Source organism: Apiospora hydei, assembly GCF_038363865.1.
Source record: "Apiospora hydei strain CBS 114990 chromosome Unknown utg000010l_segment0_segment0, whole genome shotgun sequence".
Lineage (NCBI taxonomy): Eukaryota > Fungi > Ascomycota > Sordariomycetes > Amphisphaeriales > Apiosporaceae > Apiospora > Apiospora hydei.
In genome coordinates, this window is record NW_027117369.1 from 1,658,266 (window position 1) to 1,675,295 (window position 17,030).

Here is a 17,030-nt window from a genome sequence, read left to right on the forward strand (position 1 = left end):
ACCTTTATTGCGGGCCCTTTTTTTTCTCTTTAAAACGGGATAACTCGCCCTTCGTAGCCGCTATTAAAGTATTTTTTTATTAGTTTTTTCGTATTATTATTAATAGACTTAAAGCGTATTTATTTATATAGTAAGCTTAGCGGCTTTTTAGTTAAATACCTCGCTACGCTCTCGTAGCGCTTATAGTTACTATCGAGCCTTAACTTTCATCATCTCTATTTTCTCCTGTTTTCGGAGGAGTTAGTCGTACGTATTTTAATTTTTCTTTTATTATTAAAATAAAAAGGCGCAGAGAGTATTTTTATTAAGTTTAGATAATTATTTTATTATTTATAGTAGGTTGAATATAACGTTTATTATAAACGTTACTAGGTCGAACTTAATACTACTATAAAACCTAAGGCTACCGTTAGCGCTTAAATGTTTATTTTTAAATATAATAAAAATAATTAAAGTATATAAAAGAGGGAGTATTAATTAATAATTATTACGAGTAATAGTATAATTTAAAAGATATTACTATATTATAATAAGGTTTTAAGTCTTTAATATTTAAATAATTATAACTATTTTATTAATTATTTTTTTAAATATATTTTTAAGTAACTCTCTATATTAATATAGTAGGGGCGTGTCGCGCTACGGATACCCCTAAGAATAACGAACTTACGGACTTCACCGTTCCGATCCTACTAATCCTTACACTCTATAGTGCCTGCGCACCAGCTTCTTCGGTGCATTTTTAAGTAATCTATACGAATGCTAACATTTACGCATAACGACTAGATCCGATCGGAATAATAAAACGCGGCATTATTTATTATAAGTATAGATTTAAGCTTCGGCTATTTACCGTAATACGGGAGTAGCTCCTTAAAAAAGTTTTTAAAAATCGTAGTGTTAATAGTTCCTTAAAAGACTCGCGAATAGAGAATCCCGTCCTGCGTGTATGCAGGTAAAATCTAATAGCGTCGATCGCGGTGAAACTAGGCTATTTAAATTAGCGTTGTCTTTAAAGGAGATTATTTAGTTCGCCTAAACCTAGTACGCTTATCGTACTTAGATTCGTCTATATATACTAAATAGTACGAAAAGAACGCCGAAAGAGTGTATAAATAGAAATCTCGTAGGTCGGCGTTACGTTTTTACGCTACGCGACGAGCGACTTTTTTAATCCAGCCGGCCGATACTAAAGCACGGCCAACGCTCGAAATCGTCACGAGCGTTTCGAACTCGTCCTAAAGGAACACGACTATCTCGTCACGGTACATCTCCGGCTTTTCGATTAATCGGTCGCATAATGCACTAAGCATAAGAGGTATAATACTCTTAGGTCGGCCGACGCTGTTCGAAAGAGCTTTCGTGGAACCGAAATATCGGAAATTCGATCGTATCCTGCGAATAAAGCGCTCACTGCATTTAATAATCCTAAGTATCTCGTTATTAGTATATTTTCTACTCGAGATTATATAATTTAACTGCTCGTGTATAGCATTAACGAGGTTAAGTGCTATAATTAATAACGTCTAGTTAATCCGTTCGCGAATTTATAAATAGACGCAACGACGATTAACGTACGCATAGCTTAAAAATAAAAGGCTCGGCTTAACCTCGAAAGCTTATAGTGAGGAGTGTATAACCTACTTAATTATATCCGTTCCTTTATTTTATTACACTAAATTAACTAGCGCTAATACTAAGATAAGAAGCCGAATATACTTTATTCGATTCTATATAATAGTTTCTATTAAAAACTATAAGTGCTTAGAAAAAAAACTTATTACGCGGGAGGGTTATATATATATATTTAATATATATAATAGATTAACTCGACTATTTAATATTATACGGTTATCGGATTATATAGTTAAATTAATAGACTAAGCTATAAATAATAAGCGTCGAATTCGAGGTATTTTATTTCCTCTTTTTATAGTTCCCTCGAATATTCACTAGTGTAAAAGTATTATATAATTATATAATACTTTAATAATAACGCTAGTTAATTAAGTACGTACCTTAAACAAGCGAAAGTATTACGCTAGTTATATAAAGTATTTATTAACGTTAAGTTATATATAAATTAAACTTTAATAAATAGTTTAATTTTAAAAAGCGAAAACCGATTTCGAATTTAATTATAAACTACTTAATAAAAAGCTACTTAAAAAGATTTCGAAGGGATTATACTTTTTAAAGAGGAACTTTTATTTTATTTTATTTTAATTAATTATTATTTTATTATTAAAAAGAGAGGTAAATAAAGAGGCGGCGAACGTTCGACGCGATAATAAAAAACTATGTAAAAATAAAGATCGTAATGAACGCGCTAAATTTTATCGCGACGTCGGTTAAACGATCGAAGCGGGCGAAGCTTAGCGTTAAAGCTCGAGAAGCTTTACTTTCGAATAAAAGCGATAATAAACCGGAGATAAGCTCGAGTAATAACGTATTTATTAACCCGGAGGTATTATAGTATATTTACGAGCTCGTAGTTAATTTTTATAACGAGGTTTAAAATTTAAAAAGATTATTAATAATTAATAAGTAATTATTTAATAGCTTACCGCCGAGCTTTAAAATATTACTTAGTAATTAAAAGAATTAAAAAATAGCGCGGCCCTCGCCGATAGCGTTTAAACGAGCCCGTAGGTTTTTTACGCGTATATTATACGTACGCTTTTAACGAGTTAACCGAATAATATACGTACGTTTATTTCGATAAATACGACGCTTTTTATGTTTATTAATACTTTATATTATATTATTAATATATTTCGAATAGAGGACGAGAAACGAGCTAATATAATCGCCGGAACGGTTCGAGCTGCTATTAAGAAAGAGATACGAGCGACGGGAGAATAGAAGGACTAGCGATGCCGCGCCGTAATTATAAACCTTAGGAAGCCTTAGCGTATTAAGATTATTTACCGAGATAAGACTAAGCATCGCCTAGTTAAATAAGCCGCCGAGAAGATTAGCGTGTTTAAAGCTCGCGTTTTACGAAACGAATTATATTTAATTAAAGTTAATAGCGTTAAACGTACCGCGGTTTTAAATAAAAACGATAATATACGAAATAAAGCCGCCGAGGTATTCGAATAAGAGAACGAGATAATAATCGTTAAAATAATATAGCTAAGCCGAAAAAATAACGAGAAAGTATACGGCTTTATAATCGTTTATTTAACGAAGGCGGCCGAGGCGCGGAAGTTCTTCGAGGAGGGTTTTTTTATACCGGAAACGAGTTGGGCTATATAAGGATTTTCGAGCAACGAGAGCGGCCGGAGTAATGCTATAATTGCTAATAAGTGAAATATAAAGCGTTCTAGTGTAAAAACGCTTAAACTTACGAACGATATATAAAGTAAGGATATAATTACTATAGCTACGAAGTTACCGTTTTAAAATACGTCTCGTGCGAAGGACTATACGAGTCGTTTAATCGATATTATTCGAAGTTATATTTATCGAATTATAATTAAACCGTTCCGTATTATTTAAAATAACGTAAAAAAATAAAGACTCGTTTACGATAGTTTTATTAACGACGAGGATATATAATACGCGATAGTAATTTCGATTTAAAAGCTATACGCGAGGATAATTTAAGGGAAGCTTTTAATAATACCGATAAAATATTATAAATAAGTTAAAATAATTTTATTAGTTCGGAGAGAAAAGAGGTAGCCGATCCGGAGCATATTTTAAGTTAATAAAGAAGTGGAAGTAGAATAGGTCCCGGTGAAGTCGTTAAATATTACCGCGGTAGTCGTGCGGCTGCCGGAATAAGCGGTTTTAATAACGTTTATATACGTTTTTATAAAAGACCCCCCGGCGTTTTAAAAGACGTGTAAAAAGCTTCGCATTATTATTAAAGTAATAAAAAAGAGAACGGGGATAATAGTAAAGTTAATTATTACGGCGGATTTTAATCGATATAATTAACTTTAAGGCGAAGAGGAGGTGCGATTAAAAAAGTAAAGAGAGGCGGATTCGATTATTTATTTTATAGCCGAATTCGGTTTAAATAGTTTATTTCCGCGGGGTATAAAAACGTGGAGTGGCGGAGTTTATAATACGATTATTAACCTCGTTTTAATATCGAAAGCGATAAAAGAATCTTTAATTAAATATAAGGTGCTCGATACGGAATATAGGTTAAATTATAAGACTATCGAGACGGTCTTCGAGACGACTACACTAGTGCCTGCGGGCTAAGAACGACTTCTCTTTAAGAACGCCCCGTGAAAGGACATTAACGCCCGGATCGTAGCTGTATTAACTACGACGCCCACGGGCGGTACGGTTTAAGAATAAACGGACCGGTTAATAAACGTTGTTTTAAAAACAGTGCACGTATTAACTTTTAAAACTAAACTATCGCCGTATACGAAGCGATAATAAATAATAAACTTAATATAACTCCGGCGTATTTATATATATTAAAAAAACCGAGCTTAAGCCGAAAAGAGGGTAAGCGGCGTTAAATATAACTTAAAAGCGACGGCTAAGGGTGCCGTTAAATAATACTACGAGGCTATTCGATAATAAAAAAAAGCATTAGCACGACTTTCTCGCCGATAACGATAATATTTAAAAAGTAGTAAAATATTTTAAAGCGGGCGACGACACGGCGTTTAAAAAGGTTCTTTAGTTTATTTATACGAACGGAACGAGCATAGTTAACTATGTAAAATAGGCGGAGGAGCTGGTTACTAAGTTTTTCTCCCCGCTTCCGGACGAGATTACCGACGAAAGGGACCGCCTATAGAGGGCGCCCATCGAAATGCGCGCTATTACGATAGAAGAGATCGAACGGCAGCTGTTCGCGGCCAAGTCCTGGAAAGCACCTAGAGAGGACGGCCTTCCGGTGGCTGTTTAGTAAAAAGTTTAGCCGGTGGTTAAACAACGGGTTTTTACGTTATTTCGTACGTCGCTCGAGGAAAGAGAACTATTAGCTTAATGGCGCTACGCGAAGATTATTTTTTTCGAAAGCCCGGTAAAAAAGATTACACGATCGCGAAAACTTAAAGGCCGATCTCGCTACTATTTATACTCGAAGAAGTAATAAAGTCGATTATTACGAAAAGGGTTTTATACTTAGTAAAGATATTTAAGCTCTTTTTAATTAATTACTTCGGCGCTCGAAAATAATAATTAACGAAATAAACGTTTATACTCTTATAAGAATAAGTCTACGCTATTTAACGAGGTCGTAAAGTTTTTAGTTTTATAAGTTTTAACATTAAAAGAGCGTATAACGAGGTATTTAACGTTAAGCTATTTTAAAAAATAAAAACGCGAGAAATATTAAAGTAATTACTCCGTTAAATTCGCGCTTTCTACTCCGGTCGTACGGCGACGATTTTAATAAACGAATACACGTCCGAAAGCCGTAACCTTTTATAGGCGGGCCTATCGTAAAGGTCTCCCCTATTTCTAATCCTATTCCTCTTTTTTAATGCGGATCTAGTACAGCGGCGGATCGATTACTACGGGGGCGCCATCGCCTTTATCGACGATTTTACCGCTTAGGTTACCGGCCTTACGGCGCAAAGTAACCGCGAAGGCATAGAAGCCATTATTTAAAACGCCCTCGCATGGGAAAGGAGGAGCGGTGCGACGTTCGAAGCGGACAAGATAGCCATTATTCACTTTGCCCGTAAGCCGTATAAAGCCGACCCGACGCCTTTTAATATTAAAAAATAAAAGGTGCGGCTTAAAAAACACGTTAAAATCCTCGGGGTTATTATAGATACTAAGCTTAAATATAAAGAATATATCGCCGAAGCCGCGGTTAAAAAACTAGAGGCCGTTTTTAAGCTGCGACGGCTTAAGGGGCTTACCTCGGCCACGGCGCGACAGCTTTTCACGTCGATAGTGGCGCCGGTAATAAACTACGCCTCGAACGTTTAAATATACGAGTATAGGTATTAGGTAACGAGACCGGTTTAACGCGTTTAAAAGATCGGCGCGCAGGCGATTATAGGAACTTTTATAACGGTAACGATAAGCGTTACCGAGGTAAAAGCTTATATTATCGTAGCTTAAAACCGGTTTTAATATAAAGTAATTAAAATATAAACGAATATTTACACTTTTTTAACGATTAACCCCTTTCGTAATAATACGGCGCGAATATAAAAGTTTTAAAGATATTATCGGTCGTTATTTTATTAAGTTGCGAACCTACTTAAAAATTTACCGATAAAAGAGTTAAAAACCGTGGAAGCGTTTATATTAGCTTCGTAAAAGAGCCGGACAAAAACGATCGCGAACGAGTTAGACGCGAAAGCTAAGATCGAACGTGCCGACTAGGCTATGCGTATTACGGTCAGCAGCTCGGCTAGGAACGGGCTAGTAGGCTTTAGAGCAGCTATTAAAATACGGAGATCGATGCGAGGGGACCGCTTACACTTAACCCGCGCTGTGACATTCGGTGTAAGAATAGAGCAGAACCCGTATACGGGAGAGCTAGCCGCTATAATAAATACCCTATATTCGTTACTAAAGCTCCGGTATCGTAATATCTTACTCGTAACGAGGAATAAAATAGCGGCCTTTACACTAGGAAAGCTTTATTAATAGTTTAAGTAACGATATATTCGTTAAGCTTATTAAGTTATTTCGAGCTTACGAAGAAAAAGAAATAGTATCACCGTCGCTTAATTACCGACGCGTAAAATAAATGAACTTATAAATTAAGCGAAAAAAAAACGAAAACTATAATATAACTAAGTGCCGAACTAAGGATTAAAATATTAAGGACGAAGTTAATAATATTAAACCTCGCGTAAGTTAAACGAAGCGCTTTAATTAGTTTATTAAAACGCGTTAAGTAATATTTTAAGCGCGTCGATATAGCTCTTTTAAAAAAATATACGAAATAGCTATATAACCGACTTTCGTGAAAAGAAGCTAATATACTTACTTAGCTTCGAATAGGGAAAGCGAGGTTAAACGAATACCTATATTAAATTAAAGCGATACCGACCGACTAGTGCGACTATAAATACGCGAGAGAGACGGTGGAGTATTTCCTCTTTCGATACAGTAAATAAATAATATACCGACGAGAAATATTATAGTATATAAATACTTATAAGAGTAACTTATTCTTTTATTTAAACGGAAAGTTACCTTTAAACGATAAGTTTTAATCTCTTAATATAAAGGCTATTCGAGTAATAATACGATTTACGATAATTATAAACCGATTAAATATATACTTATTAACTTAAAGGGGTACACCTTAAGGTTATTTATTAACCTATTTTACTATTATTAATTAACCCGTGTTTTAAACTATAAACGCCGTTTTAATTACTAAGGATAAAATATTAAACACTTAAAAAAAAGCTTTTAAGCTAGCTTATTAAGAAATGCTATTAACACGAGATCTCGAATAAACACGTATTAACGGTAATAGAGTAACTAATTAAAATTAAAGCATATATAAGCTTTAAATAATAAGAAGCGACTTAAGAATATACCGTAAATTAGCGTTAGTTACCCTTTCGGCTCCGCCGCCCGGGCGTTAATAAACTATGTGTATATATATAAACTACCCACACAGCCTTGCGATGTCGTTACATATGCCGCTTTACTAGCTTGTAATGTTAAGAGAAGAACGTGTCGGCAAAACGGCTCTTACAACCCGGTTCTTATCGCAGCGATTTTTCGAAACAGTAAGCTATATACTTGCTATTAACTGCCTAGACTCCTGCTTATTAATTCTTTCGTCTTTTATAATATAATCTCACTATCGAAGACTTATACCGTAAGCAAGTAATAATCGATAGATACGTATATATCACCGGATTCCTAAATACTGCTAAGTAGAACGAGTATACCGTATTACGTAACTAATGGATACGATACGGCCAAGGCTTCTTCTTGGTCTATAGTATTACATGCCGGTCGTCTTTCTCTATAATACGCGACCTCCACGCGGAAATCCAGAAAACGAGGACCTATCCCATTCCGATTTTACTTATCGGGAATAAACGCGACCTCGAATCTGGGAGGGAAGTGTCGATTCATGAGGGCCGTGCTCTTGCGCAGGAGCTGCGCTGCGGATTTATCGAGACTTCGGCGAGGGACGACGATAACGTTGAGAAAGTGTTCTATACTATGGTTGGAATACTTCGGCGGCAAGCCGTAGCTGCAGCAGAGCAGCAAGGGTCTAAAAGTGGTATAGAGAACTTCTGCGCCGAAGAATAAGTAAAGAGCTTTTGGAACTACTTTAGGAACTGGACTTCTCGTGTCAAAGAAGATTCTCCGCCGGAGGCCCTAAGCTGTGGCTCTCCTTTCTAGGACGCTGCTGAGGGATTGCGAGCACCTACGAGCCGGACATGCTGGACTGAATGCACTTGGGCGGCTCGTTCTCTAGTATGAGGATGGTTAGGAAGTGTGACAGGAGAAGGCAGCAGTGGCAGCTGCTAACCTTGAAGCGTCGGATGGCAACGGAGAATGGCGCCAAAGCGTGGATGTCGGCTGGCTCAATTCGTGCCGTTTGGCTATACCGTTTACCGGGCCCGCTGTACCAATCGTTTATATTATAAGGGTAGGCATGGCCGTAGGTATCGATGAATCTGAAATCTACCTGGATAGCCGGGTCAGTCGTGTTGCGTCCATAGTTTGGAGGACGCCGGAAGGTCTAAGGCTTACTTTTAGATCGGCGAAGATGCTCGAGATCTTTCCTATGGTCTTGAGTAATCTACCGTTAAATTGCGCCTAATATTCCGTTTCTGCAGTCGCCGCCATTTTGTTGTGGCACTGATGGTAAATGTGTCCGTGGAAGCGTTGTTTACGAGGGTGTTGTGAAATGGAGCGGTAATGGTGAAAGGGTTCTTACCGAAGGAGCAGCTGTTGGAGGGGTAGCTGTTGGAGGGGTAGCTGTTGGAGGGGTATTGCGAGCCTGGATCTTGAGTTGTGCATTATTTGCTATCGCGGCTTCCTATCTTTACGATTATTAAGGAGTTAGGTCCTGGTTGAACAATGTCATGGTTAGACATTGCTTTTTTTAAACGGACTTTAAATGGTATATTTTCTACGGCCGGAAAATTGGGTTTAACGTATCCGGCGGGGTGTGGAAGTGAATGGGAAATCTTCTAGTAGTTTAGTGATTAACTAGTTAATAATAATATTCTATAGAGTTTAAGAATATCTTAATAGATACTGTAAAGAAAAACCTTTAATAAAAAGGCTTTATCCGTTAGGAAGACTTAGTCTTAGGGTTAATATTTTAGAGATGAAATGACGACCGTTTCTAAACAGTAGATGGCCTTGGCTTTTGCCGTTGAAACGTCCTTTATAATGAGGTATGCCGGCCGTAAAATCAAATAGAGACGAGTTGATAATTTGTAGCGTATTCGGCCTCTCCTGATCTCTATGTTTGGACGTAGGTGCGTTTTGGTACGCTTTTTGAGATATCCTCCCCGTCTAGGCTTTGCCCTTTTCTTCGGGGATTCCAAAGACCGACGGCCTCGGTAGTTATCTCGGTATATTAATGTAAGCTATATTCGAAATATTTTTATCTCCCGAGCAGAGCTTAGTGTAATGTGCACACCCTTATGTATAGTCTCTTTTAATAAATAATTAGTTTATAGCCTTAAGGTGATGTTTATAAATAAATAAGACTAGATAATCTAATTTAATAACTGCCTTTAATCACTTAATTTATTAAATATAAATATTTATATACCGCTTTCTCGTTTATACCTTAGCTTTTTCGGTCTTAATACTTATATTAAGGATATATTAATATAGAAATTTATCCATTCGAGAAACACTCTATATATATATTCTTAGTTTTAAACTTTACTCTGTATTTATAGTGAGTAAATTTCCTTTTTAACATTAGTTGTATATTTGCCGATATATCTTAACTTGTCTCAGATGGCCTTTATTCTGCGCACCTCGCCTGTTAACGGATGTACCTTTAATTCAGCATAGTTAAACGGTACCCCGAAGAAGAAAATCGATTGTGAGAGTAAGAATTGCCCATATTCCGTTAAATATATTCTAAAAAGTTGAACGCTATTAATTAAGTTATGTAAATAGCATTAATAATAATAAGTTAATAATAAATAGGAAGTAAAATAAGTTATTATATTATATTATACTCGGTTAATTAATAATTAATAAAGAGTGCGAGTAAACCACGGGATAAAGTATATTAACTATCTCGAATAAAGATTTATTTTTATAAGTGTCTTTCCTGTTTTTAATCCCTCTTAGTAAAATCACTCGGGACATTAATATTATAGAGGTTATCTAGTGCCACGAAGGCTTTAAAGTCATTAATAGTAAATTTAGTTATTATTGTATAAAAGCTATTATTTATATAAATAACACGCTTTACCTTATATCGTGGAAACTACGAAGACACGACGGTATTAACCTTTTAAAGCTCTTCGATATATATATGCTTTAAATAAGTAATAGAGGTTATAAGTTATAGTAATCCTAGAGAGTAGTAAAGCTAAACCTTAACCATTATGTGAAAAAGCTAAAACTATCGGATTACGCTAATAATAAACTCGAAGTATAAATACAGCGAGAGATTAAAACGTGGGAGATTTTACAGGGCTACCCTCACCTAAATATCGTATTATACTACGGTTATTATAAGAAAAATAACCGTGCTACGGTATTTACTTTTAAGAGATATAAGGTAACCCTCTCCGAGACGGTTAACCTATAAGGTTTAAATAAGTATTAATTCATAACGTTAGGGCGGGCTCTAGTTAGCAAAGAGATACTTGTCCAGCTTGGAGCGATTCGAGGGGCACTCGAATATCTTTATCATTCCCTCAATCACGCGTATAATGATATCAATCCATCGAATATTATACTGGACCAAGATGGGATGCTGGTCATTATCGACTTTAGTAGCTACCGTGCCGTGGGAGAATCACTGCAAGTCACGGGCACAGCCAGAACGCACGGATGGTATAACCCGTAAGTAGACCAGTCATCCGCCGAAAACGATATATAGGCGTTAGAGGAGTTAATAGTATAGCTGTCGGGCTCGGTGGATTAACTTCATTAGTGATTAATGTTCTTTATTCTCGCTTTGTAACTACCTAAATTAGGTGCCTTTAGAGTTAATCCCTCTATAAAATCGCTTCGCATATGTCTTCCTCTTATACCCGTGCCACACCCCTACTTTAGCATGAATTCGCTAATGCTCACCAATTAAAGTTAGTGTTAATCGGTTGAATATAGTAATTAAATCATTTGAATGATTAATATTTTCATTTCTTGTCACTAGTATCGCGTTTTTTTCCTTCATCGGAATGCCTTTTCTCGCGTTTTCTACTAAGGACCGGTCATAGGGAGCAGCTGCCTTCTATTCCGCGGCAGAGTTGACGAACATCAGCGAGATAGCTAAATTCTACGAAATTCCGCGACCAACGCTTTCCAAACGCATCCACGGCCAGCAACCTCATTAAAGCCACGCTCTAACACACATTGCTCATTAATATCGAAAAGAAGTCTGTTTACCGTTATAGTAACCGACTTGGTCGAATAAATCTTTTCAGTCCGACGGGAATTTGTGGAGGACGCCGCTAATCTCATCTTACAAGAGCGCGACGCGCTCTCCGATTCTGATAACGATCCTCACGATCCTCCCCGCGTCGGCTAGCACTGGACTTCTCGATTCCTGAAAAGATATAGTTATTCAAGAAGGACCAGAAACAACTCGATCATAACCGTCAAAATACAGAAGATGCCGAGGCTGTTCGGGGTTACTTTACATAGCTCGATCTGATCCTTCAGGAGCACGGTCTCCAACCAGCTGACATCGGAACATGGACGAGACCGGCTTCCAGATCGGTGCTGGGAAGAACCAATTGGTCATCACAAAGAGGGAAATGGCACATTATTTTGGTCTACCGGAGAATCGAGAGTCTGCTGCTGCGATTGAAGGCATCTCGGCTGTGGCGCATACCTACCGGCCTTCCTGCTCCTGACTGGTGCAGTTTATTCATTACGATGGTATGAGCAAAGCCTTCATCCAGACACCGGACTGCGACCTTGCGAAACAGGGTATTTCAATGACGAGATCAGCCTTGAATGGCTGGAATACTTCAACTAACACTCCCGCAAGACCCAAGTCAGCAATCGGCGACTGCTCTTTCTCGACGGTCACGGTCCGCGACTTGGTAGGGGACGTGCTCTGGCATCTAGCCCAGGAGCTGGTCGAGGACATCCTTGAAAATCACGTGGGCATGTCGCGGCAGCGCCTTAAGGCGCTTATTGACGCGCGTGTCAACGACGCCGTAAGGGAGCGCTTCTCTATATTTCAAGCTAGACTCAATAGAGCTTGTGAGGAATAGGATTGGTCTGCTCTCGCTGATTAAGTTGGTGTTTGATGTTAATAATGCATGATGCCTGTTCTTGGCGAGCTTGCTGTCGAGGACTGTTGCCAAGCTCGGCCGGAGGGGCCGCACTGCATGCTGGGTCAGAAATGCTTGTCTTGCAGGCCGGCGCGAATGGGAGGGAGTAATGAAGAGGAAGTGGTGGAGAAGGAAAGAACGAGCTGGGACCTTGCTTACCTTGGGACGAAGGTCGCGGGGTTCGGGGTTTAGATACAATCTGGAACATGGAGTTTGAGATCTATGATAGCTGTGTATAGATTGCTAGATGGTGTTACTAAAGAAGTCGAGCAGGTTAAACAAGAGAGAACATGTGCGTTCTATCCTCCGCTATATATCGACTCGATGCCTCTTGAACCTTTGCAGTTATTTTTGTAACGTGCGTTGATCGTCTGTTGGCCACCGTGCTGGTTTCGCGACAGTTGTCAAGATTGCGTTCTGCGTTCTGCGACTAAAGTACGATCGATTCCTCCGCGTCGGTCGCCATTGTCGCGTCTCACCGCACCGCCTCGCCTACCCAAGCTCACGATCTTTGCAGCTTAACAGGCACAACCCAGCCCTGGAGCGTATCCAACCGCATGTAGATGCGACACTCGTGACGCAGGTGCTCGAGACCGTCCGACAAGGCACCCTTGGCAACGAACGTGTAACCGTATGGTCCGAACTCCAGTCTGAATAGCATGCCAATCGCTCCCTTCTTACCCCTCCTGTCTAATACAGAGCAATCCCGGTATGGGTTTCGCGTAGCCGCTCAGCAACCAGGGCGGGTGGGTGAACTTCTCGGCCGTGATAGGGTGCCGCATGCCGCCCCCGCCCACGACACGATGCGAAGGCACATTAGGGCGACCTTCGTCGAAGTCCCAGCCCCCCCTTGGGACCGGGCAGGCATGCCTGCGGGGAATATGGCCTGATAGGCGCTGAGTGGCGCGTCTCGTCTTCCTCGGAGCCGCTATACGATGGACCGCCCTCCCGCTTGCCCACCGACCTTGTCCACGGCGGAGGCAATCTGCTTTCTGGCCCGTCCTCTTCCTCGCTCTCGTCGTCCCGGCGAGGCAGTGTCGGGGCCCCATACAGAGCCGCTTCGAGCAAAGCGTCCCGAAGCGCGTCGGATTGGAGATTTCGCAAGAATAAGCCGGTCAACTGGACGACTGCCGTGTAGACCATTTTGTCGGCCCCGCCCTCGACCGATACTTCTCCCACGTCTTCATTGGGCACACACGGATGGCAAAATAACGTCCGTGGATCGGCTCGGTCGATTTGGAGTAGTAGCAGGGACTCGGCCACCGCTATATGGCCGCACGCAACGCCGTAGTAAACCATGCAATTAAAGGCTCGTGCGAGCGCTATGGCAATCTGAGCTCCGGGCTCGGCAGTGCCATGACTCGGTACCCGTCCTCGATTGATTGCTGTTTATTTGTTCCATGAGTTCCATTAATCTCCGCTAGGTTGCGTTCGAAGCCCGGCTCCATCAGGGTTTGTTGGTCGAGGTCTTAACCTCCACTTGGATGCTACCCGTCTGTTCGGTCCGGTCCTTCGCCGCGCTGGCTCTTCGTTTTCCAGGTCCGCCTCGTTCGGTAGTGGAGTTCCGCCGCTCGTTCGCGTGATTTCGCGGCTGTTGTCGCCGAATCGCAGGTCGGTAAATCCGTAGTTTATCCGTATTACTTCTTGGCTTTCGAGATGTTGGAGTTGCTGGCGCAGCGAGTCTGCAAACTTGATCCAAAGACGAAGCCATTTCGGATAGAAGTTGCTATCGACTCTTGAAGATCCCGTGGAAGCTACGGACTTGTTGGTAAGGTTGAAGTTTTTATAGAGGTAGGTGTGGCAGTTCTGTAGATATTCATTCAGTGTAGTCGGTTAGTTCTCTCGTATAAGCCGTTCGAGGAGCAGTAGCTAGGGTTGCAGTCTGTTATAATGTGTGACTGCTTTAGTGGCTGGCAAAGGAAGGGGGAGAGGAAGGGCACGCGGCGGGGGTGGTCGAAGCGTTGGTACTGACATTTTGACCCTAGACGGAGCGCTCCCCCTGGTAGCCCTTCCGTGCTAGGTTGTAGTGACTGGCTGTTAATATAGTTACATCTGTAAACGCAGCCAATCCGAATCAAGCAAAGGCGTGGTACAGTACAGACCGCTAGAGGCCTCGATTGGCAGATGTTGGAGAGCCGCAAATGCAAGTGGGGAGCAGTTGAAAACTCTACAGCCAGCTTGCACCCAGTAGGTACTGTAAAGTCTGCTACTATTGTGTCGCTGCAGCTATCTCTCTATATTAGACCCGTCTTGAGAGTACGTTCACATTACTGGAGTGTGTATATATGTATTACTGTATATACGGTACATAAAATCCATTTGATTATTTCTTTCTGTTCTTCCACCCATTTATCCCGTTTACTAATAAACTTCTACCTCTTCTACCCTTTATACTCCTCTAGGTTATCGAAATAGCCTTTCGGTGCCACCTCCTAGTAATTGATCTAGGTTGCTCGTAACTTTCTTATCGCGAGGCGACTTAGGTCTAATGCGTTAGAAAAAGCAATAATTAGTTGCATAGAGTATATATATAACGTACTATCTGATTAGCATGCCATTGGCGGCAACCCCCAAGAACCGCCTGAAGCTCCGGACAAGCTACCCCGGCGCCCGCCCCAGCCCCAAATATCAGCCCCACGTGTTGTTTGCGTAGTGTGTTGTGATTTCAAGCGCGAGATCTCCTCTTAAATATTAAGGAGTTCCTGCTTCGTCTTCGTAAGGGTCGCCGTGCGGCCGCCTACGCATTTCCACCGTTCTATGTCGCAAGCCATTTTATCGACTCTGCATTGCTTCTTCGCTATCGATTTATATAATCGACATGGATCATTTTGCTGTTCGGTTGCCCATATAAGCTTTAAGCCGCAGGTCTCTCCCATCCGGCATTCCTTTGTGCACTGTTGAGAGAAACGGCCCTATCGCCAGTAGCCACAGGCCCAAAGGGTTTGGCGGAAGAAGCATATAGTATCTTGAAGAGAGAAGTAAGATAAACTTGGGGAAAAGTAGAAGTGCTAATTTAAGGTATATTTACGCTTTTATTGCACCGAGGTGCTCGTTAACCCTGCTAACCAAGCCGTCGGGACTAATTACCGGCCGCAATATCAACCCTACCTACGGCGCTCAGTTAGTGATTGACTGGTGCAACCACTGCCCCGCCGTACCTAGAAACCGGGCTTTGCAGACCTAGCTGGCATAATTGAACACGGTACGCACCTTGGGTGCCGCCCCGGCGAGCTCTACAGCTAATCAAGTCTTTACCGTTATACCTAAACGTTTCGCGGACCGGATGGTTTCTTACATAAACCAGTCGTCCGGCGTATACCGGCTGTCCGCACCCCGCCATTCCCGCCCGCGGTGTGGCGGATGATGTACGCCGGCACAAGAGCTTCGATAAACAGGGCTCGCAGTATGTCTCTCGTGCTTCCAGCGACCGTCATCAACCCCCTCAGGTCCCTGAATGGTCTCTGGCAGGGAGTAGCTCTCGCACAGGTAAGCGTATGGCAGCTCTAGGACGTCGGGAAGCTGTGGAAGGCGCACTACTCCGCGGAGGATTCACCCTTTTAGGGATTTGATATGCTTATGTCTGCTGAGCAGATAAGGTGGAAACTGTTGGTTTTACTTGGGAATATGGCCAATGCCTTGTTGCTTGCTCTTCTCTGTCCATATATAAATATAGAGGTCTTAGGTTTTTTCAAGCCCCTTGTGCTTTCCTTTCGACTTCCTACTTCTTCGACCTCTTTCGACCTTTGACTACAATACCTCAGACCACGATGAGTATACTGTACGACCTGCGTTATGTCCCCTTTGGATTAAGCGTGCTTACTACGCTCTTATGGTGCTTTAACGTCCTATCACAGGATAGAAGAGATACCCGAACGCTAAAGGCCTGCCAGTTACTCCGTGTGAAGTTTCGCCTCGCGTTCTTATTACTTTTTAGTAGCTATGTCCTTATTTCCCTTGTTACTAGAGTTATATTTCTTGCGTTTACTATTACCCTCGAGACGAATAGATAAATAGTCTATCTTCTTAGTTCTATTATTTGCCAGTGCATGATAAGTCAGGTAAAGCCCTTAAAGAAGAGAAATAAGATCTTTACTAAGAGTATCAGTGTATTCGGACGAGTGGGACGCGGTCATCAGTCCAAACTGCCCTCGGCCTGTTCTGGTCGACTCTGGGTTTGTTGACTGCTCTCGTTTGCTTTTTGGGAGGGGCAATCCTCGGAGATACCTAGGTCTTCTATGGGAGTACGATCATGCTCGTTTCTGCGGTCTTATTCCGACTGTGGATGGCATGTGAATGGGCAGTCTTCTCCCGACGTATACATCAGGTTAGGGGGCTACGTCTTTATAGAGGCGTTTACTGTGTCCTTGATGGCCGCGGCCGGCATTCTGTGTATAACGTGTGCTAAGACCTGGGATCTGGTTCCCGTGCTCAGACTGTACACGCTACTGGTAAATGGCTTATCTAGTATAAAAAGGGGCTAAGCTGACGGACTAGGTGCTCTCGTGCGACTATGGTATCTAAGACCTCTTGGCCGCGGTGTCGGCTATTAGGAATGAGGAAGGCTGTGACGAGTGGCCTGGAATACGATGATCCGAAGGGAAGCTCGAACCGCGTTACTCT

At 41.2% G+C, this 17,030-nt stretch overlaps 4 protein-coding genes across 4 annotated transcripts; 1 reads left to right on the top strand and 3 right to left on the bottom strand.

The window, feature by feature from the left end:
• Positions 1-7,619: 7,619 nt before the first annotated feature.
• Positions 7,620-8,226, top strand: PG997_014704 (Ras family protein; the record flags this gene model as incomplete). Its single annotated transcript, XM_066819018.1, has 2 exons — positions 7,620-7,691; positions 7,966-8,226. 2 exons carry the CDS (start codon positions 7,620-7,622, stop codon positions 8,224-8,226), a joined length of 333 nt encoding a protein of 110 aa, XP_066661206.1.
• A 3,971-nt stretch (positions 8,227-12,197) lies between these two features.
• Positions 12,198-12,618, bottom strand: PG997_014705 (uncharacterized protein; the record flags this gene model as incomplete). The annotated part of the gene is made up of 2 exons (XM_066819019.1): positions 12,198-12,463; positions 12,570-12,618. 2 exons carry the CDS (start codon positions 12,616-12,618, stop codon positions 12,198-12,200), a joined length of 315 nt encoding a protein of 104 aa, XP_066661207.1.
• A 294-nt stretch (positions 12,619-12,912) lies between these two features.
• PG997_014706 (uncharacterized protein) lies at positions 12,913-13,192 on the bottom strand (the record flags this gene model as incomplete). Its single annotated transcript, XM_066819020.1, has 2 exons — positions 12,913-13,060; positions 13,092-13,192. 2 exons carry the CDS (start codon positions 13,190-13,192, stop codon positions 12,913-12,915), a joined length of 249 nt encoding a protein of 82 aa, XP_066661208.1.
• A 34-nt stretch (positions 13,193-13,226) lies between these two features.
• PG997_014707 (uncharacterized protein) lies at positions 13,227-13,553 on the bottom strand (the record flags this gene model as incomplete). The annotated part of the gene is made up of 1 exon (XM_066819021.1): positions 13,227-13,553. The coding sequence occupies one exon, from the start codon at positions 13,551-13,553 to the stop codon at positions 13,227-13,229; it is 327 nt and encodes a 108-aa protein (XP_066661209.1).
• Positions 13,554-17,030: the final 3,477 nt, after the last annotated feature.